The sequence below is a fragment of the Lolium perenne genome, chromosome 3 (assembly GCF_019359855.2).
Source record: "Lolium perenne isolate Kyuss_39 chromosome 3, Kyuss_2.0, whole genome shotgun sequence".
NCBI classification, from domain to species: Eukaryota; Viridiplantae; Streptophyta; class Magnoliopsida; order Poales; family Poaceae; genus Lolium; species Lolium perenne.
The window spans coordinates 58,999,630-59,026,964 of record NC_067246.2 but is presented as its reverse complement, the minus strand read 5'-3'; the positions used below and the strand labels follow the sequence as shown (position 1 = coordinate 59,026,964).

General features: G+C 40.7%; 3 protein-coding genes and 1 long non-coding RNA gene across 4 annotated transcripts; 3 read left to right on the top strand and 1 right to left on the bottom strand.

Annotated features, from left to right (window-relative positions):
- Nucleotides 1–831: 831 nt before the first annotated feature.
- On the top strand, nt 832–1,789 carry LOC139838421 (uncharacterized). Its single transcript, XR_011754929.1, has 2 exons — nt 832–1,348; nt 1,526–1,789. It is a non-coding gene; the product is annotated as an uncharacterized lncRNA (long non-coding RNA).
- A 12,403-nt stretch (nt 1,790–14,192) lies between these two features.
- Nucleotides 14,193–17,417, top strand: LOC127341149 (F-box/FBD/LRR-repeat protein At1g13570). Its single transcript, XM_051366919.2, has 5 exons — nt 14,193–14,694; nt 14,872–15,439; nt 15,525–16,391; nt 16,478–16,621; nt 16,914–17,417. The coding sequence occupies exons 1-5, from the start codon at nt 14,513–14,515 to the stop codon at nt 17,220–17,222; spliced, it is 2,070 nt and encodes a 689-aa protein (XP_051222879.1). The 5' UTR covers nt 14,193–14,512; the 3' UTR covers nt 17,223–17,417.
- Nucleotides 17,418–17,768: 351 nt separating this feature from the next.
- On the top strand, nt 17,769–22,195 carry LOC127341150 (monothiol glutaredoxin-S4, mitochondrial). The gene is made up of 7 exons (XM_071827960.1): nt 17,769–17,939; nt 18,062–18,137; nt 20,571–20,747; nt 20,964–21,063; nt 21,138–21,204; nt 21,636–21,714; nt 21,819–22,195. The coding sequence occupies exons 2-7, from the start codon at nt 18,069–18,071 to the stop codon at nt 21,885–21,887; spliced, it is 561 nt and encodes a 186-aa protein (XP_071684061.1). The 5' UTR covers nt 17,769–17,939; nt 18,062–18,068; the 3' UTR covers nt 21,888–22,195.
- Nucleotides 22,196–22,836: 641 nt separating this feature from the next.
- Nucleotides 22,837–26,095, bottom strand: LOC127341151 (uncharacterized). The gene is made up of 10 exons (XM_051366922.2): nt 25,962–26,095; nt 25,764–25,881; nt 25,558–25,663; nt 25,004–25,040; nt 24,853–24,922; nt 24,622–24,726; nt 24,213–24,363; nt 24,048–24,130; nt 23,288–23,381; nt 22,837–23,209 (listed from the first exon to the last, which is right to left on the bottom strand). The coding sequence occupies exons 2-10, from the start codon at nt 25,795–25,797 to the stop codon at nt 23,122–23,124; spliced, it is 768 nt and encodes a 255-aa protein (XP_051222882.1). The 5' UTR covers nt 25,798–25,881; nt 25,962–26,095; the 3' UTR covers nt 22,837–23,121.
- Between the last annotated feature and the right edge of the window lie 1,240 nt (nt 26,096–27,335).

The following is a 27,335-nucleotide window of genomic DNA, read 5'->3' as shown; positions in this document are numbered from 1 at the left end:
TATCCAAGGTTTAGCTCAAGGTTTGTTATTGCTCCTCTAATAAATACTATAGAACTCTCACCTCTCTAGGTTTGATGTGTAATAACTTGGAATGGAGAAGAATATCTATTTCTGGAGTGGATCTTCTTGTTATAACTCCAATGTTGAAGTGGAGTGAATACCCTGAGGTTTCATGGTAGGATTATGGATTAGTTTTAAGACAGGGAGAAGATAATCAAGAATGGTTTCTCCATTTTATTGTTACTTGGTTTGTACTTGAATAGATGTTCTTATGTTATGGCAAGGATTAGCATATTATGATCTTTATTAAGATCAAGTAATTGATCCTTGATTAATAAGTTATTGTGTTGGTTGTAATTCCATTTGATCTAACCCTTGAGATCAAATCATCTCTACCCAAGACAAGGTTTTAACAAAGTCACATTGAGGTTTATAGCGCTTGACTTGATGAGCTACTTCAATTCCACCAAGGTCAAGTGAAACTTCGATTCTTGTATTTGTTTTACTTTAAAGCGCGAAAATTCCCCAGATTTTCTATGCATAAATGCAATGCACACATCTGTTTCCTCTATTTTTGTAACCCCATTACGTGGGATATTACAGGCCGCTGGCTACGGTGGTTGCAGGAAATACTAGAGATCGTCTTGTATTTCTCGATCTTTTAGGATTTTATCTGCAAATTTAGGATAAGAACTTTATCCTGATTTATTTTTTAGTTTTCACATGTGTTGCTTCATTTAACTTGATTTTCGATTAATGAAATATGTGGTTGGTCTAAAAAAAACTAGAGTAACCTGCTGGAATCCTATCCCTCCGATTCAATCGAACGCTCCAATTGTCACTGGAATCTAGTAGCACCCGAATAGGCTGTGTAGCACTAGAACTCTTCTCCCGGCCACACAGCACGCGCCGGAGCCGCCTTCCTCGGCGCCGTTCGTCCGCGCCCCCCGCCGCCGCCGCCACAACCTACAGCCTCAATTACTCCTCTGCGTCCATCCTCCAAGCTGGTTGGAGTCCTCTCCAACTAGGATTCACGCGCCAGCCGCGGCCGCTCCCAAGATCGAGAGAGCCGTGGCGCCCTCGTCCGGCTCCCCTCGTCGGAGACGAACCGCCCTCACTCCCGTTGAGCTCGCCGAGTAGCCTCTTCTCCGCAGAGGAGGGTTCCGATGCCGACTCTGCCCGCGGAACGGCGGAGCCATTCTGAATCCGAAGGGACTTGGTATTTGAGTTCGTATCCAGACGCTGTTCCTCTGTCTCCTTTACATTTACTGATTCTGCGCCTTACCTCCGGCTCACCGACCGCACCTGCCACAACATCTTCTCCTCGACTGGGAGATTTGTTTCCTTGGTAATCTACTTTTCCCCATCCCGTTTCTTGAGCAAGTCGTAAATAATTTGTTCCCATTCTGTTCTCGCGTGTGTAGTTGATACTAAGATGAATCAGCAGAGCTGGCAATGGCCAGCCATGTTTTTGTTAAGGCACATCGCGGTATACTTCCACTGATGAATCTGAAATTAACTGCAGGACTCACTGCGGCATCAGGATGGGGAACATTCTGAACCATATCCTTGCAAGTACTACACGCCATCCAAAACAAAAGTACCAAGCCAGAACAGCAGATGACCAGCTTAGATTGTCCAATATTCTGTTCTGCAGAGCTACATTAGAACACACCCGTTGTGTCTACAACTACAACAAGGGGGTATCAGATAGCCATTTTGAACTGTGGAGCGTTCTTGTTTCCAGAGCTCTGTCGGGACAAGCCCGCCGTATCTACAAGAAGGGGGCCACAAATGATCATTTTCGAATTTTGAGCATTCTGGTTTGCAGAGCTTTATCAGAATGCATACGCCGTAAGCTAATAGTGTATGAGAAGGGGGTGGCGATCGACCGATTTCAGCTGTGGAGGATTCTGATTTGTAGAACTATGTTGTACTTCATCAGCCACAAGACAATCTATGAGAAGAGAATAGCAGATGCTCAATTTCAACTGTTGACCCTTTCAATATGCAAAGCTATATCGAGACTACCTCTGCTGAGACCAATGCAGTAAAGATGAAATAGCAGTTGATCGGTTTGTAAATCTTCTGAGGTAAGTTGAGCTTACGCTTTCGAGTTACTTGAAGACCAAAATTAAGCCTTTGAACACATATGCCTTTTTTTCCTATCTTTGCAGGATGTGCTACGCACAATTTTATCAAAAGCGCCTCTCAATGAGGTTATAAGGACTGGTGTTCTGTCAAGCAAATGGAGATGTTTGTGGACGTTTGTCCTAAACTATGTTTTGATGGCATTACAATGTTTGGCAAGAACATGCATAATAAGCAAATAAAACATAGTACACAAAAGTTTATTGACAATGTTAATACGGTTTTGCAACGATTGCCATGGAAGGGTAGTTGAAGAGTTTGGTGTCAAATTTGAATTTGACACCATGCTTTTTGACCATCTTAATAGTTGGATTAGATTTCTTTGTATCATCGCATGCAAAGTTTCTAGCTTTTGATTTAAAACCTTACGGGTTGGAAGCTCTCGGTTGTCCTCAGTACATATTCCCTTTCCAACTTTTAGACAACGGTAGCATATCTACTTTGCGACATATTCAACTTTGCTTTGTGTCTGTCAAACCACCCGCACGATTCGGTGGTTTCCCAAACCTAGCAAAGCTCTGTCTTAGCGAGTGCATGTTAGTTCAAAGGATCTTCATCATATGTTGTCCGATTGTTGTAATCTTGAGTGGTTGAGTATTGACCAATGCTATCGGTGGGTGGTGAACTAAAGGTCGATAGTCCACTTTCCCATCTTCTATACTTGAATATTGCGTTTTACGAGCTAACAAGGGTCGAGTTCCATGTCGTGGAGCGAGAACTTTTGAGTACGAAGGTCCGCCGTACCTATTCACCTCAATAAATCTACGGGGCTAGAAAATGCGAGATATAAATTTTATTGGAGTAACTATAGAGGATCTTTGTAATGCGCACTAGCTAGTGTGCTCATAAATGTGCAAAATCTGACCATGAAAGTTCATGTCAGACCACAGAAGGTTTGCGCTTTTAGCACTCTTTCTAATTACTGTCTGTTGTCTCCTCACATTTTGTCTTATTGATCTCTGGTCCTCTTATGTTTCAGCTACCATGTGTGTTGGAAAATTCACACAGTTTTTCTCAGTTGAAGAATTTGCAACTCAAGCTGCTTTTCCACATTTAAGTAACTACATTGGTGATAGTTCTTTTTATAGTTAACTTTGGTCATATGGATATAGGGTTTCTCACCATATAAAGTATAGAGTTTAACTCTAAGGTTTTCTTAGGTGGTTTAATTTCTGAAGTATGGATATGGTAGGGTTCTACTTATGGTCACCAAGTGGTTCACAAGTAAAGGTTGGGATATAAGTCTAGGGTTGCTTACTAGTTACCTCCCTATAATTTCATGTGGTGGATGATATCTACTTATCTTATTAAGGTTTAACTAATCCTTACATATCTCAAAAGCATGATCATGGATTAGACATGATCAACTTGTTCTTTTTATCTCTACCTCAAGTTCTTAGGGTTTATGATCATCACTCAATTTATAATGATAAAGGTTGGACTTCCTAAGGTATCTCTCCTTGAATGGGTTTCTCACTCCCAAGATCAAGTGTTGTCTTGATCAATTAAATATATACTTTCTTTTATAGTTTCTTGAATGGGCATGGTTATGGTTGTCTCAATTATCTTGAGTATAACACCATAGGTTGAGCTTTCTCATTTAGGAATGGTTATTCTAGGGTGTATGGTGTACTCCTAATATCTCCTTAGGTATCTAGGCTAAGGTTTCATTTGTCTAGTTTAATTGGGTTAGTCTCTTCCTCACCTTATCAATTCTGGGGTATGGTATTATTCCATGTGATATTAGGTTATCTCACCACTCCAAGGGAAATGGTTTTCAACCTAATACTTTAATTCAATGATGGTCCTTGAGTCTTAAATAGGTAAAGCTAAGGGTGGTATGAATGGTCTCACTCATTTGGGAAGGACTTGAATGATACTCTAGGGTTCCTCTTGAAGATGATGATTTGAATACTTGGATGTATATCCAAGGTTTAGCTCAAGGTTTGTTATTGCTCCTCTAATAAATACTATAGAACTCTCACCTCTCTAGGTTTGATGTGTAATAACTTGGAATGGAGAAGAATATCTATTTCTGGAGTGGATCTTCTTGTTATAACTCCAATGTTGAAGTGGAGTGAATACCCTGAGGTTTGTTGGTAGGATTATGGATTAGTTTTAAGACAGGGAGAAGATAATCAAGAATGGTTTCTCCATTTTATTGTTACTTGGTTTGTACTTGAATAGATGTTCTTATGTTATGGCAAGGATTAGCATATTATGATCTTTATTAAGATCAAGTAATTGATCCTTGATTAATAAGTTATTGTGTTGGTTGTAATTCCATTTGATCTAACCCTTGAGATCAAATCATCTCTACCCAAGACAAGGTTTTAACAAAGTCACATTGAGGTTTATAGCGCTTGACTTGATGAGCTACTTCAATTCCACCAAGGTCAAGTGAAACTTCGATTCTTGTATTGTTTTACTTTAAAGCGCGAAAATTCCCAGATTTTCTATGCATGAATGCAATGCACACATCTGTTTCCTCTATTTTTGTAACCCCATTACCTGGGATATTACAGTCTCTACCCCTTAAACTAAACTTCGTCCTCGAAGTTTGATCTCTCTCACGTTTCCGAAGTGTGGTTCTGACTTATGCAGATTTAAACTTTTCTAGAACTCCGTAGTGATCTTACTGAATATAATTGAATATATCCCTTGTCCAGATTCTTCCTGGAATCCATTAGGGTTTGTCTCTGAACCATGGTTCTTACTTTGATTCATTGATCTCTTCCAACTCTATAAGCTTGTTTCCTATCTCTTTGAGGATTCAATGATTAGGACTTCTTCTTGTCCTGACGGTCTTAATTGAGGACTAATTGGATAACATTCTCCTATTTGATAAAATAGGTCTTCGTTTTCCCTTACTACCAAAACTGCAATAATGGTACTAAGTAAGGTACTTAACATGGAATGGTCGTGATGGTTTATTTTCCTAAGAATTAATTAGACTCATTTAGTCCATCCAATCATGGTTTATAGTTGATACCTATAACTATTTTGTGTTATTTAGGTTCCATGAAAGGAATCATTCTATTAGTCTATGGTTCTGGTATGATCAATCTCCTTCGGTCTTTGGCCTTCTTGAGTTGTATTTGGTCTACGGTATTTTCTTCGTCCAACTTCTTTATAATTAACTTACTTGAGCTTTCGTACTTTTGAGTAAATACTACTCACTTTCTCAAGTTATAGTCCACTTCTTGCTTCCTCGAGGTATAAATCTCGGCTTCTGGTTTGACATCCTTCTGAAAGTAATGTTCAACAATCTTATGAAAATAAGATCGAACTTCCTCTCAGTTCAGACCTTTTTCTATATCTTACTCAAAGTATTGAGTCGTGGTACATCCAACTCAATCTTTACTCTACCCCTTAGAGTTTTCTTATGTTCTTCAACTCCTTTTCTTCCAACCATTGGACTTATGGTTAGAATATTGGTCTGGTTCTAACTTATGGTTTATACTTTTCTAAGGTCTTGTGAAGAATCCTTGTGGTGTATCCACTCAATTGTGGACATCCAATGTGAATCCTTCAACTAAATGATTATAGGTCATAACTATTTGGCTGATAAATTTTTATTTGTTCACAACTTCTTGGTACAGATAATCCAATGATGGACTACTTGATACCAATTATGGCTATATGTTATCTAAAAAAATGGATTCTATTATAGGTTCTGATCAACTAAACGAGACATCTTCTACACTATCTCGCAGTATTGATCCTATACCAATTTGTGGTCCTTTGATATTAACTATGGTCTTCTTATATCTGCTATCGTTTCATAGGTCATCTTCCTTCTGTTAGGGTTTATTTTGCAAAAGAACCACTAACTGACACTATGAATATAGTATCCGAAGTGATTTCCCATGCATTCCCTCTTCCATGATGACTAGAGATCTGCTTGAGCTTCACCATAATCATCATATTTCTCACCTTCATGCTTCTTCTGTACTAAAGTACTCCTCTGTTGAGGTAAGCATGAGTTTCTGATTGTACTTCTTTCAGAGTATTGTGGTTACTTCCCACAACTTTACTTCATTTCTCCGATGAACCTTCATCTTGTCTTTAAGATATTCAGAGTTCGTCACTTTCTCACATGAATACTATTACCCTCTAGATCTATAGCATCAAGTAAGAACTTGATATTGCAACATGCATTTGCATATCAAAGTCAAACTTCATGTATGGATCTAGTCAAACAATGAAAATCCAATAAAATCCAAGAAGATTCAGCTTTGTACATATAATACACACCATCATAAGCCTGAATATAATAGTTGAGTAAGACATCTCTAAACATCAGGCTCTGATGTGTAGTATATAACACCACATAAGATAGGTTTATATCGTGATACTTAGCACGAGTAGATGGGGTTCTACTATTTTTCTCAATATTTACCTTAATTGCACAATTGCAATGAGATAAACTTGAAACAAAGTGGTTTGGGATAGTTGTGGTTGACCTAAAGTTCTTTGGAAGAATCAACTTAGCTTCCATTTTGTTGAGGACTACTTCACATGATGTATCTAAGTTCTAACTTTGCTACTCTAAACACATAACTATGGAAATATAGTTCCTATACTTCCAAGTGTTTCTATCATAAGACTATGGTCATGATGTGCTTGGCACACTTCCCATATCTTTGGAACACAGTTCTTGCACTAATGTCTGGCTTCTTATTGTACTCCTCCTAAATATTTTAGATGTTCATCAAATAATGATCCCGAGGTGAATCATATATGATTACTATTCCTACCAAGTAAGTAGGCATATTTTATTCCTATCTCTCTTCCTTACCTCCCATGATTGACTCATCATGGTCTATACTACCTCACATAACTCCTAGTTATTACTTACTATCAATTGTTTCACATGTCTAGATAACTTTACTTACTCATTACTTATCTTGGTCTGATATCTTAATTATCTTTATCACTTGATATTACTTCTATTACAGGTCTGAATGACTTTTACTTAATCATAACATGTGTTGGTACACATCTTCCAATAGGATATCTTCCTTATGGCTGCATCCTCTCTTTGGACTACCATGTATTGTATACCAACTGTGATCTACTCATCTATTGTTTTAAGGACTTAATGATGTGCTACATGTTTGGAATTTGCTAACTAACTTCACCTTATCTAGGTAAGTTAGGTAAGAAATGTTGACTCAAGTGTGTCAGGATTATTCTCAAGTGAATATCCATCTCAAGTCATAAGAAGTATTTGGTTTACCTAGGACAACTTCCTATAGACACTACCACTCCTATAGGTCTCCTTTAAAGGGTTTAAATCCTAAGGTCAAAGCATTTGCTCTGATACCAACTGTGGTGATCCAGCATACCACTGCATGGTGTAGTATGCAAGTCTGATATAACACCAATGAAACACCGTTCCACTAGTATTATATCGCTCAGAGTGGTACAACAGAAACATATGCGGGTCCAAGGCATGTCTATAGAATTACAACATTGACTCTGTTACATAAGATCATCACAGCCTCCTACTTTACAATGAGGTAAATCTGCAAATAAACTCCAGAAGAACGACTCGTAGTCTAATCCTATCACGAACTCTATTTGTAGAGTATTTAACTATCTATAGAGGCTATGAATAGATTCTAGCTAAATAGGAGCTAAGTTTAGGAAGCTAGTTCCCTTCTATGGCTAAACTAGGTTTTCTCCTTGTTGGATGTGGTATCTGACTCCTCTGACAGGGTCCTGTCTCTTGAAGTAGTTGTTGACTCCTCGACCTTCGAGTTGCACTGTAGATCCTCCTTCGATGCCTCCATATCTAAGCAGGGGATTTAAGAGTGGGATGAGTACGAGCGTACTCAACAAGTTCATTATAGGAAAGAGGTGTTTAATGCACTAGCTACGGCATTAGACCAGAAAGTCTAATACCAATGCAAGTTTTCATAACCATTTCTTCAAAAGGTTGCTTTTATTCAGAAGAACTATGTCCGTCAGCCTTCACCGGTTTACTAGAACTTCATGGAGCTCCTTTCCGGCCGCGTTCGCAGTTCCATATCCCGGAACAGGGAGTGACAGGTCACGGTTCTTTACACTTTGCAGAGGTGTGTTGCTTTACCCATAAGAGATCTTAACCTTGGTGCCAACCAGGTGTACATTCCTGTCCACACTTCCTATGGTGTGAGGCCCGGTATAAGGTCTAGCCAATCATGTTCCTCCGCTACCTCGAACACCCACCCGTTGTTGCATGCGCCGACCCTGGGTCCACGCCGGTCCCATTATTCCTGTAGATTTCAAGGTGGACCCCGACCACGACGACAGTGCTGGGCTCTACCATACACTCCTACGCCGGTAGCTGCAACCCATCATAGACCGCAATACCGTGGGGACTTAAGGCTTCCCCAGCCTACCGCTTGTTCTTCGAACGACAAGTGTCTACGGACTGTGTCGTGGGGACTTAAGGCTTCCCCAGCCTACCGCTTGCCGCCGATAGATACAAGTGTCTACGGTAAAGCGCATCTGTTGATGAACGAGAGGTGGAAACACTTTTGACTACTCCGTCCCACTCCGGATCTTATGGTTAACACGGGTATTACGACACAAGAATCACTGGCGACATTTGTTGTTTAATCCTAGATGGATATAAGCCCGTGCAATGGAACCTCCACCATATCAACACAATCCATGGTTCCATTGCCCACCACATAGTCATATTCATAGTTATCAAAGTAGTGGTTTTGGTTTTTATGCAATAATGATAATCATAGTACTTTGCAAGTAATTTGATAAAGATACTCAAATGACATGAGCAAGCGATGAACTTTCCTTTCTTGACTGCAAGATTATGCAGGCAAGGTCTTCGATACGCAATAACTCCAAATTCTGAAATAGCATCTTCATCCGGTAAGGACGATGTTTAAAAGATTGGCAAGGATGCAATAATGCATAAGAATGAGATGCAATCGCCCTAAGCGTGTCCTAACCCCGATGATTTAGGATCAGTGAGTTGTAATGATTAGTTCAGGGTGTGTTGCACTTTTAGGGTGATTCACCAACAAGGTTCTTATTAAGAATTGGTTGCTTGTTATCATAAACAGGTGTTGTAATAAATCATAATAATAACACTAATAGCACATAACAATAACATTTGGTATAATCCTAATATGTAATGAATAGTGGTTGGTTTTAGCACTATATGGCATGGTTAATGAGTAATTATCATATACTTCAAAAGAATAACTTTTGAAGAACATGTTCTTTGATAAAGAACAAGTATGATAATTAAGTTGGGTTTCTATGGTTGACTATGGTTTCAGGTAGTTGCTGGAGTAAATATTAGATGGATCCCAACAAAGTTGGATTCATCAACACCTAGGGCTTGTAAGGTTAAGATAAGCCTAGGTATCGTAAGCAATTCATTATACATGGTTGTTGTCAAGTTTGGTTTATCTTGGTAGTGATAGCTGGCTAGGGTTTCTAGTTCCTTATAAGCAGGGTTGCTGATGATTCCTTATTTTCTTCAAAAGAATAACTTTTGAAGAACATACTTCTTAAGTAATAAGAAGTATTATAATTAAGGTTGAGGTTGTCTAGGGTTTGCTATTGGATTCACTAAGTAAAGAATAGTTGACTCCTAAGTGGGATGATAAATAATTATCTTATACTAATAGGGTTTAGTGGAGTATGGTTAGGTAATGCAAGATAATAAGCATGGTTGCTATTTGGGTTCATCACAATGGTGTGATGCTAAGCATGGATGAATAAGGATGATGGTCTTGACAGTAGAAGCTAGGGTTTAAATCTGGTTGATCCTACTTGATCAACTAGGTTTAGAGACATGCATACAGGGAATACTAAATTGCTAGTGATAGGGTTCTACATTTTATGTGGACATAGGTATGTCTTTTAGTTGCTAATGATGGCTCTATGATTTGAAATAAAGTACCATGATTACATGTTCTAACCTAGGGTTTAGGTTAGAAGCAAATTAGGGTTCACATGTAATAATGGAACTAGGGTTCCAAGTAGAGTTAGGGTTTTAGGGTTCCACATGAAATTATGGGGTTGTGTTCTTTATTCAATATGGAATTAGGGTTTCTTAGTCACCATATAGTTCTTAGCTTGATAACTTTATTATAAAGTTGAAGTTATTAATAACTTTGAATTAAAAATTAATATTGGATTTGACATTTTCTTATTTTTAAATAATTAATAATTAAGATAATTATTAATTAGAGTTTAAATCCTCCTATTAAGGATTTAATAAATTATAAGCAAAGGAAAATTAGTTTTAACATTTTCCTGATTTGCTTATTGGTTTTTATTAATTTTAGAAGTTTTTCTTAATTATTCAATTTTAATTAAATTTGGAATTAAAATTAAAGGCTTAATTAACAAGTATAAATTAATTGAATTTTTATTAAAAATAAAAATTTCATTTTATATTTTTATTGGATAGATTTTTCTTTTCTAAGAATTTTGATATATTATTTACCTTTTTCTGAGTTAAAATGAATTATCTATGATTTTGTAAAGTTTAAACTATTTTCTGGAATTTCAATTAAATGGAAAATATCAATTGTACCGGTTGGGTTCTACCCTAAGACGCAGACAGGTGGGGTCTGATCCAAGTCAGCTGCCTCGTTGGCAGTTGACTGGTCAAGCCAATATTCGGGCCCCACCGCCACGTAGGCATCATCGACGGCTCAACGCCGGTGAGCCGGTGCACGGCGGCAGCCGTTCTCACCCCTCGAGATGAGCTAGTAGGTGTTTCCGCATCCCCTCGGTGTTCTGAGAACGATGGTGGTATCGATGCTTCCGAAAGGTCACCGGAGATGGCTCCGGCGAACACCTCCGCGGCGGCGCAATCCCGGCCACCAAGCTACTGCTAGCTAATCGCATCAATAACTCGAAATAATGAGCTCCAGAGAGGCGCAAGATCAACCTGAGGCTGTTGGTGAGCTCGGTGAAGCTCGGGGAGGCTTGGTTCGCCGGAATTCGCAGCTGCCGGTGTCGGAGAAGATGATCTCGCCGGCGTCGATTTCGGGTGCCTCAGCCCAATTCCTCCCGTGGCCTGGGCTTGTCGACGACGGCGATCACGATGGTATGCTTCGCTTGGCTCGGGGAGGTCTCTATCACCGGCGGTAACAAAGACTGGCGGAGCCAGGGTGTCGGCATAGATGAATCGAGGAGAGGGAAGAGGGGAAACTGAGCTATTTCGTTGTCCAGGGTACTTATAGGGCTCAGTGGCCTGCCTCGTCACGCGGTGGAGCACGGAGAGGTCGACAGCACGCAGGGGAAGAGGAGCACGGCGTGCTGCTGGCGCCCATGCGCGTCGTGAGGATGAGGATGAACTCCTCATCATTTTTTTTTACGAAGGGGTATGTGGGCTGTCTGGGTGGTGGTTTGGAGCTGGGCCTTGGGCTGTTTGGTGGGCTGCAGCGTGGGCTGCGACAGCAGGTAAGTCCAGGTGAGGTTTTTCTTCTTTTTCTCTTTTATTCATTTTCTGTTTTGTATTTCTATTTTTGAATTCTGTTTTTAATTCAAATTTGCATCTTTTTATTTTGCAGGTGATTGTCAATTGGAAATTACTGAGGACTAATAAGAAGATCATTTTCATACTGAATTGTTCTTGAATGATCATTTAATCTTTATGTATGAACTTTCTCTTGCAATTTTTAATTAATCATGATTTTGTGCTCTCATTATAATTTCCATTTTTCTTGTGAATCAAATATTTGGATTATTATAGTTGATACTTTTAACTCAAAGTATTTCAAAGGTTGTATTAAGATTTGGTTTGAATTTAGGGAATTGGTCACTTGCATTTTATGTGAGCACTTGCTTGTTAGGGTCTTGTAAGTTTTATTATAACCATACCTCAAAGGTGGCACTAGGATTATATTTAATAACACCTTGAATTACTTAGAGTAGGTATTACTCTCATTATGGGTTGGTCTGAATTAAGTGGTTGATCTCCACCATGGTTCTAATCAAATGGTTTAGCACTAGGTTATTCTTGAGTTCCAAAATGAAGCATGATCTTTAATTAGTGATCAATTATAGGGTTCTCATCATATTCACCTAATTGCAATGGGTTTGAATCTCAATTAGGACTTGGTTTTATTTGTGATCACCCAAGTGATACTCAAACTAGGGTTGAGTTATAATTCTAGGTTATAGAGTTGAGATTACACCATATTGCATGTGCTAGGGTTTAATCTCCCCTAACCATGATAAGGTGGTTGTTTACTTAATATTTTATGTTCTCCTCTGGTTACTATGATATTGAGAATTAGTTTTATCTTTTACTAATTGGCTTCTATTGTTAACCTCAACTTATCATTTAAGTAACTACATTGGTGATAGTTCTTTTTATAGTTAACTTTGGTCATATGGATATAGGGTTTCTCACCATATAAAGTATAGAGTTTAACTCTAAGGTTTTCTTAGGTGGTTTAATTTCTGAAGTATGGATATGGTAGGGTTCTACTTATGGTCACCAAGTGGTTCACAAGTAAAGGTTGGGATATAAGTCTAGGGTTGCTTACTAGTTACCTCCCTATAATTTCATGTGGTGGATGATATCTACTTATCTTATTAAGGTTTAACTAATCCTTACATATCTCAAAAGCATGATCATGGATTAGACATGATCAACTTGTTCTTTTTATCTCTACCTCAAGTTCTTAGGGTTTATGATCATCACTCAATTTATAATGATAAAGGTTGGACTTCCTAAGGTATCTCTCCTTGAATGGGTTTCTCACTCCCAAGATCAAGTGTTGTCTTGATCAATTAAATATATACTTTCTTTTATAGTTTCTTGAATGGGCATGGTTATGGTTGTCTCAATTATCTTGAGTATAACACCATAGGTTGAGCTTTCTCATTTAGGAATGGTTATTCTAGGGTGTATGGTGTACTCCTAATATCTCCTTAGGTATCTAGGCTAAGGTTTCATTTGTCTAGTTTAATTGGGTTAGTCTCTTCCTCACCTTATCAATTCTGGGGTATGGTATTATTCCATGTGATATTAGGTTATCTCACCACTCCAAGGGAAATGGTTTTCAACCTAATACTTTAATTCAATGATGGTCCTTGAGTCTTAAATAGGTAAAGCTAAGGGTGGTATGAATGGTCTCACTCATTTGGGAAGGACTTGAATGATACTCTAGGGTTCCTCTTGAAGATGATGATTTGAATACTTGGATATATATCCAAGGTTTAGCTCAAGGTTTGTTATTGCTCCTCTAATAAATACTATAGAACTCTCACCTCTCTAGGTTTGATGTGTAATAACTTGGAATGGAGAAGAATATCTATTTCTGGAGTGGATCTTCTTGTTATAACTCCAATGTTGAAGTGGAGTGAATACCCTGAGGTTTCATGGTAGGATTATGGATTAGTTTTAAGACAGGGAGAAGATAATCAAGAATGGTTTCTCCATTTTATTGTTACTTGGTTTGTACTTGAATAGATGTTCTTATGTTATGGCAAGGATTAGCATATTATGATCTTTATTAAGATCAAGTAATTGATCCTTGATTAATAAGTTATTGTGTTGGTTGTAATTCCATTTGATCTAACCCTTGAGATCAAATCATCTCTACCCAAGACAAGGTTTTAACAAAGTCACATTGAGGTTTATAGCGCTTGACTTGATGAGCTACTTCAATTCCACCAAGGTCAAGTGAAACTTCAGTTACTGTGACTGTTTTACTTTAAAGCGCGAAAATTCCCCAGATTTTCTATGCATAAATGCAATGCACACATCTGTTTCCTCTATTTTTGTAACCCCATTACGTGGGATATTACAGGCCGCTGGCTACGGTGGTTGCAGGAAATACTAGAGATCGTCTTGTATTTCTCGATCTTTTAGGATTTTATCTGCAAATTTAGGATAAGAACTTTATCCTGATTTATTTTTTAGTTTTCACATGTGTTGCTTCATTTAACTTGATTTTCGATTAATGAAATATGTGGTTGGTCTAAAAAAAACTAGAGTAACCTGCTGGAATCCTATCCCTCCGATTCAATCGAACGCTCCAATTGTCACTGGAATCTAGTAGCACCCGAATAGGCTGTGTAGCACTAGAACTCTTCTCCCGGCCACACAGCACGCGCCGGAGCCGCCTTCCTCGGCGCCGTTCGTCCGCGCCCCCCGCCGCCGCCGCCACAACCTACAGCCTCAATTACTCCTCTGCGTCCATCCTCCAAGCTGGTTGGAGTCCTCTCCAACTAGGATTCACGCGCCAGCCGCGGCCGCTCCCAAGATCGAGAGAGCCGTGGCGCCCTCGTCCGGCTCCCCTCGTCGGAGACGAACCGCCCTCACTCCCGTTGAGCTCGCCGAGTAGCCTCTTCTCCGCAGAGGAGGGTTCCGATGCCGACTCTGCCCGCGGAACGGCGGAGCCATTCTGAATCCGAAGGGACTTGGTATTTGAGTTCGTATCCAGACGCTGTTCCTCTGTCTCCTTTACATTTACTGATTCTGCGCCTTACCTCCGGCTCACCGACCGCACCTGCCACAACATCTTCTCCTCGACTGGGAGATTTGTTTCCTTGGTAATCTACTTTTCCCCATCCCGTTTCTTGAGCAAGTCGTAAATAATTTGTTCCCATTCTGTTCTCGCGTGTGTAGTTGATACTAAGATGAATCAGCAGAGCTGGCAATGGCCAGCCATGTTTTTGTTAAGGCACATCGCGGTATACTTCCACTGATGAATCTGAAATTAACTGCAGGACTCACTGCGGCATCAGGATGGGGAACATTCTGAACCATATCCTTGCAAGTACTCCACGCCATCCAAAACAAAAGTACCAAGCCAGAACAGCAGATGACCAGCTTAGATTGTCCAATATTCTGTTCTGCAGAGCTACATTAGAACACACCCGTTGTGTCTACAACTACAACAAGGGGGTATCAGATAGCCATTTTGAACTGTGGAGCGTTCTTGTTTCCAGAGCTCTGTCGGGACAAGCCCGCCGTATCTACAAGAAGGGGGCCACAAATGATCATTTTCGAATTTTGAGCATTCTGGTTTGCAGAGCTTTATCAGAATGCATACGCCGTAAGCTAATAGTGTATGAGAAGGGGGTGGCGATCGACCGATTTCAGCTGTGGAGGATTCTGATTTGTAGAACTATGTTGTACTTCATCAGCCACAAGACAATCTATGAGAAGAGAATAGCAGATGCTCAATTTCAACTGTTGACCCTTTCAATATGCAAAGCTATATCAGACTACCTCTGCTGCAGACCAATCTGTAAAGATGAAATAGCAGTTGATCGGTTTGTAAATCTTCCTGAGGTAAGTTGAGCTTCTGCTTTCTGAGTTACTTGAAGACCAAAATTAAGCCTTTGAACACATATGCCTTTTTTTTCCTATACTGCAGGATGTGCTACGCACAATTTTATCAAAACTGCCTCTCAATGAGGTTATAAGGACTGGTGTTCTGTCAAGCAAATGGAGATGTTTGTGGACAGTTTGTCCTAAACTATGTTTTGATGGCATTACAATGTTTGGCAAGAACATGCATAATAAGCAAATAAAACATAGTACACAAAAGTTTATTGACAATGTTAATACAGTTTTGCAACAGTGCCATGGAAGGGTAGTTGAAGAGTTTGGTGTCAAATTTGAATTTGACACCATGCTGGTTGACCATCTTAATAGTTGGATTAGATTTGCTGTATCATCGCATGCAAAGTTTCTAGCTTTTGATTTAAAACCTTCTGGGTTGGAAGCTCTCAGTTGTCCTCAGTACATATTCCCTTTCCAACTTTTAGACAACAGTAGCATATCTCGCCTGCAGCATATTCAACTTTGCTTTGTGTCTGTCAAACCACCCGCACAGTTCAGTGGTTTCCCAAACCTAGCAAAGCTCTGTCTTAGCAGAGTGCATGTTAGTTCAAAGGATCTTCATCATATGTTGTCCAGTTGTTGTAATCTTGAGTGGTTGAGTATTGACCAATGCTATCAGCTGGGTGGTGAACTAAAGGTCGATAGTCCACTTTCCCATCTTCTATACTTGAATATTGCGTTTTCTGAGCTAACAAGGGTCGAGTTCCATGCCGTGGAACTGAGAACTTTTGAGTACGAAGGTCCGCCGGTACCTATTCACCTCAATAAATCTACGGGGCTAGAAAATGCAGATATAAATTTTATTGGAGTAACTATAGAGGATGCTGTGTCTGCACTAGCTAGTGTGCTCATAAATGTGCAAAATCTGACCATGAAAGTTCATGTCAGACCACAGAAGGTTTGCGCTTTTAGCACTCTTTCTAATTACTGTCTGTTGTCTCCTCACATTTTGTCTTATTGATCTCTGGTCCTCTTATGTTTCAGCTACCATGTGTGTTGGAAAATTCACACAGTTTTTCTCAGTTGAAGAATTTGCAACTCAAGCTGCTTTTCCACTACGATATTGACAGCCTATCTTTGGTTAAATTTCTTGGAGCTACTCCGTTCATCGAAAAGTTAGAGATGCATGTAAGTAGTCTCATGCTTCTCTTTATTGTTCCTAGCAGTCTCATGTAAGTAGTCTCATGCATTTCATATATTAGTGTGATGCTTCTTATCGTCATGCATCACCATTGTCAAAATTGAGAGCACATTGAGATTTTGTTGCCTGGCTACTGAATAGTGAGTAGTGCGTGTAATAGTTATTTTACAGTGAATTTCATGTGTACTTGCTTGGTTAGTCAAATTGCAGCGACATTTGATTGAACGAGCCAATTTTTACATCTATTTTGTGTATTTAATTGTGTGTTCCAACTTGCAGTTCACCAGTCTTTTTGGGTTTTTCTATGTGGAGAGAAAAACTATAAGGAGATTTGAGCATGAACAGAAGTATCTAAAGGACGTGTCTATCACAGGATTTAAAGCATCCATTGGCCAAGTTGAATTGCTTGTGCACATTGTGGAAAATACCCCTGCATTGGATGTGTTGACCATCGATCAGTCAGATATATTTAGGAAGGAAGATGCTGGACAAGAAGAAGCAGATGATAACATGGATGAACGTTATGGAGTTATTAGAACATATATTGAAGGAAAGGTTTCACCTGAATGTTTCGTGAGATTACTTTAGAGGACGCTTTTTGTGCAATGTACAGTTATTTGTAACAGGAAGTGTGCTTACCCAGTCTGTGATATTATAGTCTTTGTAGAGAAGCATGACAGCATATCTTCAGATTGGCTTTTAGGCCTTCCCTTTGTAACTTACTGTTGGACATCAAAGGTGTTTGTACAACTACATGGCCTTGAAGAAACTAAATTCTTGATCTTTCACGTTCTATAGAAGCAAAGCGTAAGTAAGTTGCTGCCTAATGTTTGGGTACTGCAAATTTTTTAGTTTGTATGATAATTTCTGCCCTTCTTTTTTTTGCCATATGATCTTGCATCACGAAGCTCTACATTAGACCCTGTCGAAGAACATATTATTTCGTTTTACTTCTGGAAAAAAACTGTGAAACTATGAAATGATGGTGGCGCCGTGGTGGTGCTGAAATGTTGTACTACTGCTCGTCCACGCATCCAAGTCGCTTGCAGGCGAGCGCAGAGTTTTTTTTTCCGCCTCAGCATATTACCTATTGATTCGATTTAATTTAAAAATAATCTGTTTTCAGGAAATAATCTACTCTATCTCAAGGGAACTCTTCCTTTTCCTCCCGTGAGTCAGGACTCGGCCCAACCCAACCCGACGCCGCAAGCGGTGAAGCAAGCCCTACTCTACAGCCGCCGTCGCCGCCGCCGCCTCGCCGCGACACCGCGTCCCCGCCATCTCGACCCCGCCCGCAATCTTGAGGTACGCTCTTTGCTTTCATCCGGTGATTGCCTACAACCCCACCAATTCCCGTTGCACACCATCATCTAGATCCGCCGCTGTTGCTGAATCGTGGTGTCTGCTGTTTTTACCCGGCGATGCAGGGTAAACATGGCGAGGTTGGTGTCGACTTCCCTCGTAAGGGGGCTCGTGCGATCGTGCCGCGCGTCCAGCTCGGCGGTAAGTCCCAGCACCCCTTCATCACTTCTTAGCACGAATCTTCAGTCAGAGCTTTTCCCCAATTTTTTGCTGCATGGTCCGATCTCGAATCGAACCCTAGAACCCCCATATTGCTGTCAGGTTCGTTGGTAGCTGTTACGCTCTGAAATCCTCTTATACAGGTCTGTGAATTCGATGTTATATTCTTCTAGCTAGTTGCCCCCCTTATTGAAGACTGAAAATGTTTAGGCCTCATTCGGCAGCCGTGTATTCGAGAGTTTTATGCAGAGTGTTTTGGGTGGCTGAGGTGTTTTCACTTAGGATTGGCGTACGTGGAGGTGTAACTAACCAGCACAATCATCTGCCGATCCACCGCGGATCCGTCCTGGTCGGGAGGAAAATGAAAAGATGGCCTAAATCGATCGCTAATCTGGCGGAGCACAGAGAAATCCATGCAACAAGAAAAACGCGAGGTGGGTGGAGTGTTTTTTATCCCGGTCAACCCGACGAGTATTGCAGCGAACATCGCGTGATTGATGAAGCTCCACCCGTCCAAAACCAGAGTGCCGAACAATGTATGGAGTGTTTTAGGGTGTTACGGAGTTTTAGCCTGTGAAATTACACCAGAAAACTCTGAAAAACCGGCCTGCCGAACGAGGCCTTAGGGTTGAAAATTCTGTGACCACTAGTGCACCATTTAGTATTATCTGAAAATCCTAATGTCTAGAGCTGGTCTCATTTCAGCATTTGCCATGACAGTTTGTGCTATCTCTACCTTTGTCAATAACACGACCATTATTTTGTTTCAGTAAATGTTATATATGATAGTCTCTAATGATCTCCATACGAAAATGCATTTTACATAAATGGGATGTTTAGGCTACTATACAAGATTTCCCCCAATTTTTTGCTCACTGGTCTGAGCGCTGATGACTTTCCAATTAGAATAGGGCTACACCAAGGGTCAGTTTTGAGCCCTTATCTTTTTGATTTGGTGATGGATGAGGTCACAAGGGATATACAAGGAGATATCCCATGGTGTATGCTCTTTGCGGATGATGTGGTGCTAGTCGATGATAGCCGAACGGGGGTTAATAGAAAGTTAGAGTTGTGGAGGCGAACGCTAGAATCGAAAGGTTTTAGACTTAGTAGAACTAGAACTGAATACATGAGGTGCAGTTTCAGTTCTACTAGACACGAGGAGGGAGAGGTTAGCCTTGATGGGCAGGTGGTACCGAGAGAGACACTTTTCGATATTTGGGGTCCATGTTGCAGAAGGATGGCGATATCGATGAAGATGTGGGCCACCGAATCAAGGCTGGTTGGATGAAGTGGCGCCAAGCTTCTAGCGTACTCTGTGACAAGAGAGTGCCACAAAAGCTAAAAGGCAGGTTTTATAGGACAGCTATCCGACATGCGATGTTGTATGGCGCGGAGTGTTGGCCAACGAAGAGACGACATATCCAACAGTTAAGTGTAGCAGAGATGCGCATGTTGAGATGGATATGTGGCCACACAAGAAAGGATCGGGTACGGAATGACGATATACGGGAGAGAGTTGGTGTAGCACCGATTGAAGAGAAGCTGGTCCAACATCGTCTCAGATGGTTTGGACATATCCAACGGAGGCCTCCGGAAGCGCCAGTGCATAGCGGACGGATAAAGCGTGCTAAGAATGTTAAGAGGGGTCGTGGTAGACCAAACTTGACATGGGAGGAGTCCGTTAAGAGAGACCTGAAGGTTTGGAATATCGACAAAGATTTAGCCATGGACAGGGGTGCGTGGAAGTTAGCTATCCACGTTCCGGAACCATGGCTTGGCTTCGAGATCTTATGGGTTTCAACTCTAGCCTACCCCAACTTGTTTGGGACTGAAAAGCTTGGTTGTTGTTGTTGTTGTTGTTGGTCTAAGCGCTGATCCAGCCCTGAAATGCCAATTGTTGTCAAGTTTGTCGAGGCCTGGAGGCTCTTCAATTCACTTGTTCACAGTAATGTGAATTTAATTTCATATTCATATGTCTCATCTTTCTAAGATGAGATTATTTGATATGGTTTTCGCAATTATCATGTTCTCCACCTTCCAACAATATCATGTCTGGTTTAGAATTTGGTGACCGCCCATGCACCATTCAGTCCATCCATAAATCCTTATGTTTAGAGAGCTCAGTTCGTCATTTATTTTATCTCAGCGAATGTTATGGATGCTATAGTTCGATCACGGTTGAGGTTCTCTCATCGGTTTCCCCTGTTCATTACCTTCAATTATTTTGGGCATCTGTAGTTTTTGTGTAGTATGGAAGTATCAAGCTTTATTTTGCTTCCAATTTATTGAAGAACCAACCAATGTTGAACTATCAACTTTTGTGAAACAGTTCAGATAATTTCTGCTGTGAACTGTGATGTTGGTCTCATGTTCGTATAATGGCCTTATTTTGAATGGTAACTGGAAATGCAGACTGTGTCACGACCAACTTTCCAACAGCTCATGCCCTACTCATCTGCACCCAGTGGTGATTCTAACGTGAATGAGGGCACAAGTACAACACGAGTAGCTGCTGATCCTGATACGCATCAAGATTTCCAGCCTACAAGCAAAGGTTCTGGCATGTCTTTGCATGACATCGTTGCTCAGGTATATACATGCGTACATGAGCTTTCAGAACATTTTGATTCAAGCACTTGAAATGTATCAGTCTGTTCCTAAATATAAGACGTCTTGGGAGTTTAGTCTTATATTTAGGAATGGATGTAGTAACAAAAACAGGCATGTGTAACTAGAATTGTAGAGCGTAAAGTCGTATCATGTTCTTCTGCCATTCATTAACCGCCTCAGTGAATTATTTGGCAGGATATCAAGGAAAATCCAGTCTTGATCTACATGAAGGGTTATCCTGATGCTCCCAGGTGTGGATTCAGTGCACTAGCAGTGAAGGTCCTCCAGCAATACGGTAAACTATATCTCAGCATCAGCTGTCAGTTATTTTGCATCTCTCAAATCCCTAAACCATATCGTTTATTGCAGGTGTCTCTATCAGTGCTAGAGATATTCTGAGTAATATGAAGCTCAAGGAGAGTGTCAAAGCTCACACGTAAGTGGTTCATCCATCCCTAATGCTTTACTTTTAGATGGAAAAAATCCGTCTCAGAAAGGGAAAAGGAACTAGATGTGTGTGGTATATATTTGAAATCCTGCATCATGAGCTCATGGCAAGAGGGTATGAGATGATATGCTAAAGAAAGTAGAGTATGTTTTGATAAGGGGTAAATTAGGCTTCAACAACTGATAAACCTGCAGAATATGAGTTTTATTAGGTTGAGGCTTTACTTAAAAGGCATTCATCAGAAACATGTATCCATTTGTCAAAGGTCCACTTTTATTCAGTTTCATCCATATGCATCATGATACACAGAAATGATAAATGGATAGTCTAACACTGTTCAGCTAGCTTAGATGCCAGCACTTATGAATTATGTATCATTTGGTGATATTATTACTTAATTCTATTGTTTGTCTGTGCAGTAACTGGCCTACATTTCCCCAAATATTTATCAAAGGAGAGTTCGTTGGTGGATCTGATATCATATTAAACATGCACCAGGCAAGTGAGCTGATCAAGTGAATCATCACCATTTCATTCACCAGGTGTATCCACCTCAGCTGGTATCTTTCACTTAGTGGCTGACTTCTCTCGATTTTCTTCAGAAAGGTGAACTTAAGGATCTACTCGGTGATATTAATGCACAAAAGGGCGAGCAAGAAAGTACCCCGTGAAACAAGCCACAGTGTCACCATTAGCTTGGAGATGGGAGCTCTCTGTTGTTTCTGAGCAGCATTAGCAAGGATGAAAATCCGTCGGTTCCAAGAGCATACAAGTTTTTATTTCATGATAAATAAATGCAACTTCTCAAAACTGTTTTTTTGTGTGTACGTTGTAATTTCTAGTCAGGTGTTCTCAGTTGGATTCTACTTTGGGCTTCACTTAGGTTGTGACAATAAATGATTAGGCTGTTTACATACTTAGATATATGCTCCTGTATATCTTGCCAGTTAATCTTATTTATGTTACCGACTTATTTCCACCACAAGTGCATCATTATAAGTTCAAGGTTTGTGGGCATGCCCTGTCTTCATTCAGAACTTACTGCTTAAAACATCATGGAAAGTTGCTTGTATGAACTTGTATGGTATAGACAGTACCCAAAGCTCTCAAACAAATAATGACATAAAGTTTTTGAAAAATTGTGTATGTAGTATAAGTTCCAAACTGAAATATATAGTTTGTGTCTTACAAGACAAAAAAATGGCAGCTTAGTTTCTGTCGTGGAGCTTGAAACTGAACTTCGAAATGTGTGAAAAAAGAATGAGCGGCCAACATATTGCTGCATGAAAAAATTATGTTCCCAGCATTTCTTAACTTTTTAAAACCTGGAAATGACAAAACCCGACATAACCTGGAAATGACAAAACCTGACATATTTCCTGGTACATCATACTAGTCCGTTCCTGCGGTACAAAAAAATCAAACTACCAGCGAGTTCCCTAACGAAACCTGTTACATGCAGTACGTGAGCATGTGCAAGTATACTATTGTTAAAAAAAATGACATCTGTCGGTATTACATAGTCATCAAGCAAGATGTTCTGATTTACTACCAGAGACCTCAGTGCTATTTTTGTTTTGTGCATAAGGTGAAACATCTTAACTTAAGCCAAACAATCAATTCGGAAGAAAGAGGGAAACATATCATTAAAAACCATAACCAAACTGATCACACTGTCTCCGCCGTTGGATGGACAGAGACCAAATTATGGAAATCTCAATAGTACAAGATTCAGTGAGGCGTGTCTGCATATGAAACGCCAAGCTACGACATGACCGTATACCCAAAGCCTAAGTTGGCTACCCAACCATTTATCACTCAATTTTGGCACAACCACACTACCACAGGTACTTATTATTTAGACGCTGCTACACCGAGCCCTTATCGTGGCATTTCTTGGTTCAATCAAGACGAGGAAGTGCCGATTTCCAAGTTCGTGGTAAGCCATTTGCCAACCTCGTCCATCTCCTCTGGAACCGTATAGTGTCCGAGTCTTCAAAAAGGAGAGGAGATCAGTTAGCAATAGCGTAAGGAAATCACAACACTAAAGGGGGTAGAGAAGGCATCAAACCTGTTGTATGACTTGAATACCACATTTGCAAACCCGGTTGACTTCAGTGCTTCTGCAGATCTCTCACCATGCTTGTAGAGTACTACATCATCAGCTGCATAAAACCAAAACAGTAAAATTCACTTATGGTGGTGATGGCTTGTGCATAACTAAACAGAAATATAAGACACAAACAAGTGCTGCAGTCCTGATGCAGCATGAAAGCAGAGGACCGCTATCAACACCTGATCGAAATATCTATTGTTCTGTGAACTCGTTTTCGGCTGACACACATGAAAACTTGACACAGACATTCATTTCCCTAATAAAATTACACACATCTTTTCATTTAAATTTTAAACTATGCATAGCTGTTCACTTACCTTGTGAGGCCTGCCTCATGGAAACAGTATTAACTCAGTTACTAAGAGGCAGACGATGTCAAGCTTTAGGCAATACAAAAATAGAGCAAAAAACTTTCTGATGACAACTAACATTTGAATCCAGATTAAAGGATGAAAAGAACTATCCAAATACTTGATAATTCAGTTGCGTTATATCTACTACAAACAAGTAACTGCAGATAATGCAGGTGCATAGCTATAAACCTACACCTGTTCAAAATATTTGTAAAAAATAAGATAAATATTTCTGGTTTGCGGTACACATGTCACCAGCTCCAAGAGAAGGATGGATTGTTAAATGCAAGGGGAAATACGGTGTGCTAAATGTCAGCATTGCCAATAAGGTGTTTATAAAAAAATGTGGAACAGATATGCACCTTTTCCATGACAAAGCAGAAGAGGTAATGATGAAGCCTTCTGTGCAGCCTCCTGTGAGCTCTCAATTTTGTTCTTCAATGCCCTGAGGTGACCACACAAAAGTAGATCAGCAGCAAGACACAAGTTTCAGTGAAACTTGCAGACATAAACATACTAGCACAAACCTAGCACATGGCAGCCAGCCACTGAGACCAACAGCCACACTTAGGTTCACAGGATACGGATTTCCATTTCCATATTTTCCATGAGCAAAACAAGTCCCGGAGTAAAGCGCAGTAGCAGCGCCCATACTAAAGCCACCAACACCAAGCTTGACTGTGATGGTTAGTGTAACACGGTAAAAAAAATGAGCGATAAATAAGACCCCAACAAAGTCCATCCAACATATGAGAACAAATTAGCTTGTTTCTTGGGACTATGCATGAGCTTTACAAGCGTCTAGAAATATTTTGCACGCCCAGAACACAACAGCGAACAGATAAATCAGAAGGAATGTCTTTCCATATCTGGTGTGTGCTTGATAAGAATGGGTACGAAGAAAGTAAATAAACATAAAATGGCACAGAACCATACTGTCGGCGGGCTCAGTAGACAACAAATTTGCAACATGTGCAGCGGAGGAATCCAGCCCCTCAACATCATCTGGAGAATCTTCTGAAAGATCAGCAACATCAAACCCTATAATCCGAGAAGAAGAAAACACCATGTCAGCAGACACTTAAAAAAACAAATAGCTATTTCAAAAGGAGCAAGTACAGTATATCCAAAGAGATAAACATGAAATTCACATATTATAGAACCTACATGCAGTAGATGGGAATCCACCAAAAATTGCCACGGGCCTCGTAGGTGCAGTTGGGCAAATCCATTTTATCTGCAGCGGTATCAGACAGAGATTCAGAAGGACTTCCAACAGGATACATGCTTGAAAGTGGAAAGCCAGGTCCTAACTTACATTAGGAAGGGGAAGAGTTTCCAGCAGTTGAGACCAGCTGCAAATATAACATAAAATCCATTATGCCTGTTGGTCTTTTTAATACATTTTTAGCATAGCAGTATAGCACATTGTTTCCTTAAAATCATGATAGAACACCTACTATGTTTCTGGCCAATAATAATGTAGTGATTTATGCGCAAAATGAGTAGCTGAAATGAAAATTTTACACGGCGGTTATGCCGTCTCAAACAGTAAAACAGTAGAGAAGATTTTAATCCATTTGCTCAAAAAAAAGCCGCGCAAAGTATCTATTCGGTCAATAAGATGATTCATGAGGTCAGCATTATCACTACACACGATTATTAGGCAGCAATTGATTTCAACAAACTGCTATAAACAGTAGGACAGTGAGATGTTGAGACACATGGAAAAGATACACGAGATCTTATGCCTATGGTTCGTCAAGAATTGAAGATGCACAGACAGGTTGCCCATCGTCGGCGAATGCATCAATCAACCCCAACAAACGAAACTGCGGGTGGGAAAGGGAAGAAGAGTTTGGCTGCGCTCACCTTGCTCCATTGTCGCCGAGGCCGTGTAGCCAGACGATGGTGGCCTTGTGCGCGCCCTTGGGCCTGACCACATGCGTCCGGCCGTACTCGTACGGCCGCTTCGCACCTGCATCCATCCACATCCACCACCTCATCACATTTTATCCCGAAGAAACCACATCGCCGCGGCGCCACCAATCGAACACAATCGCAAGCGAATGACATACCTGCCGCGACGGAGCTGGCGCCCCCGAAGCTCATCCCGCGAACAGTCGCCGCCGCTACCGCCGCTGCCCCTCCTCTCCTCCTGGCGACCGCGCTCGCCAACGCCACGAACCCAATGGCCTGGACAAGGAGCAGGTTAAAAAGGCGAACCGGGCTCGAACGGGGAGAGAGGAGGCGGAACGGGGTTTGGACGTGCGAACCTCGAGGCCGGCGGCGATGCGATGCGATCCGGCGGCGGAGCTGAGGACGAGGGGAGGCTGGTGACGCCGCGAGCGAGGGGATGCGCCGGCCGATGGCGATGCGAGGCGAGGTCGTGCGTGTCCTCTCCGGATCTTTCTGCTCGGTTCTCCTTGGCAGCGGTGCGCTCGTGTAGAAGGGGGCTTTCCCTTGTTGTGTTGGGTCGGTGATGGACTCCGTGGTAGAGTGGGTGCGAGATGGTCCGTCTCGTCTCCACGGACGCTCTTTTTCCTCACTTTTCGCATTTTCCTGTGCCGTTCCAAGTCAATCCACGTTTTTCCTCCTAAAAAAGTTTTTTTTTCTCAAAAAGTTCACCTATCTAGTAGTAGCAGTTTTATAAGGAGCTTCCTCTAAAGTAATAATAGTTATTATAAATAGATCCTTGAATGCACCTTAGACACATTTTGAAATATCAACAAATTTGAAACAAAAATCCCGCGTGTGCATCTTCATGTGCTACGCGCTCACAAAGTCGTTTCATGAAAAATCGACTTATCGTGTGACGTGTGTAAAAAAGAAAGAATTCGATGCTAAAACAAAGACTTGTCACAAGATAAATTTTCCCTTTTTCACGTAGACTACAAAAAAAAAATCGTGAAACTTGACAAACGCACATATATTACGGAATGTACATGTAAATTTTTTTGTCAAATTTTTTTAACACTTCAAAATATGTTTTTATGGTAGATGGATCATACGTACCTGGAAGCCGAATTGAGTTTCTGTCCTTCTAGCGATTATTGGAACATCATCAGTATGGTGAGTTGAGCACGGTTTCATGTCCATGGTGCAAACTCTTGGCGTGGCCTTTATTTGCCTGGCTCATGGCAACAACTTTGTGTTGTTACCTTGTTGAAGATGTCATCATCCTAATAATATGCTAGCCTTCAATGGTTGGTCTCGGCAATTAGGATGAAAAGCATGGTCCTAACTATGACCGGACATCGCCATGGTGGCGCGAGCACATGCTTACCTTCTTGAAGGCGTTGCTGCGGCGGAAGTCGACTTAGTCATAGGTGTTAAATCCACATGTTGTATGATGTTTCCATAATGTCTACCTTGTGTACTCTACATGTTAATACTTTTGGTCTTTATCTTGCATCAACTTAAATATTTGGGCTTGCCGGTTCCAGAAGGGAGACTAAAGAATGGGAAATTTCAACCTCTAAAAGAAAGGTTCAGGAAGAAAGCTTGTGATTGGGTGGAAAAATACATGTCAAGTGGGGCAAAAGAAACCCTTATCAAGGCTATTCTGCAAGCTCTACCCACTTATGCGATGGACAATTTTCGGTTCTCTGTTGGACTTTTGGAAGATCTCAGTAAAATAGTCTGTGACT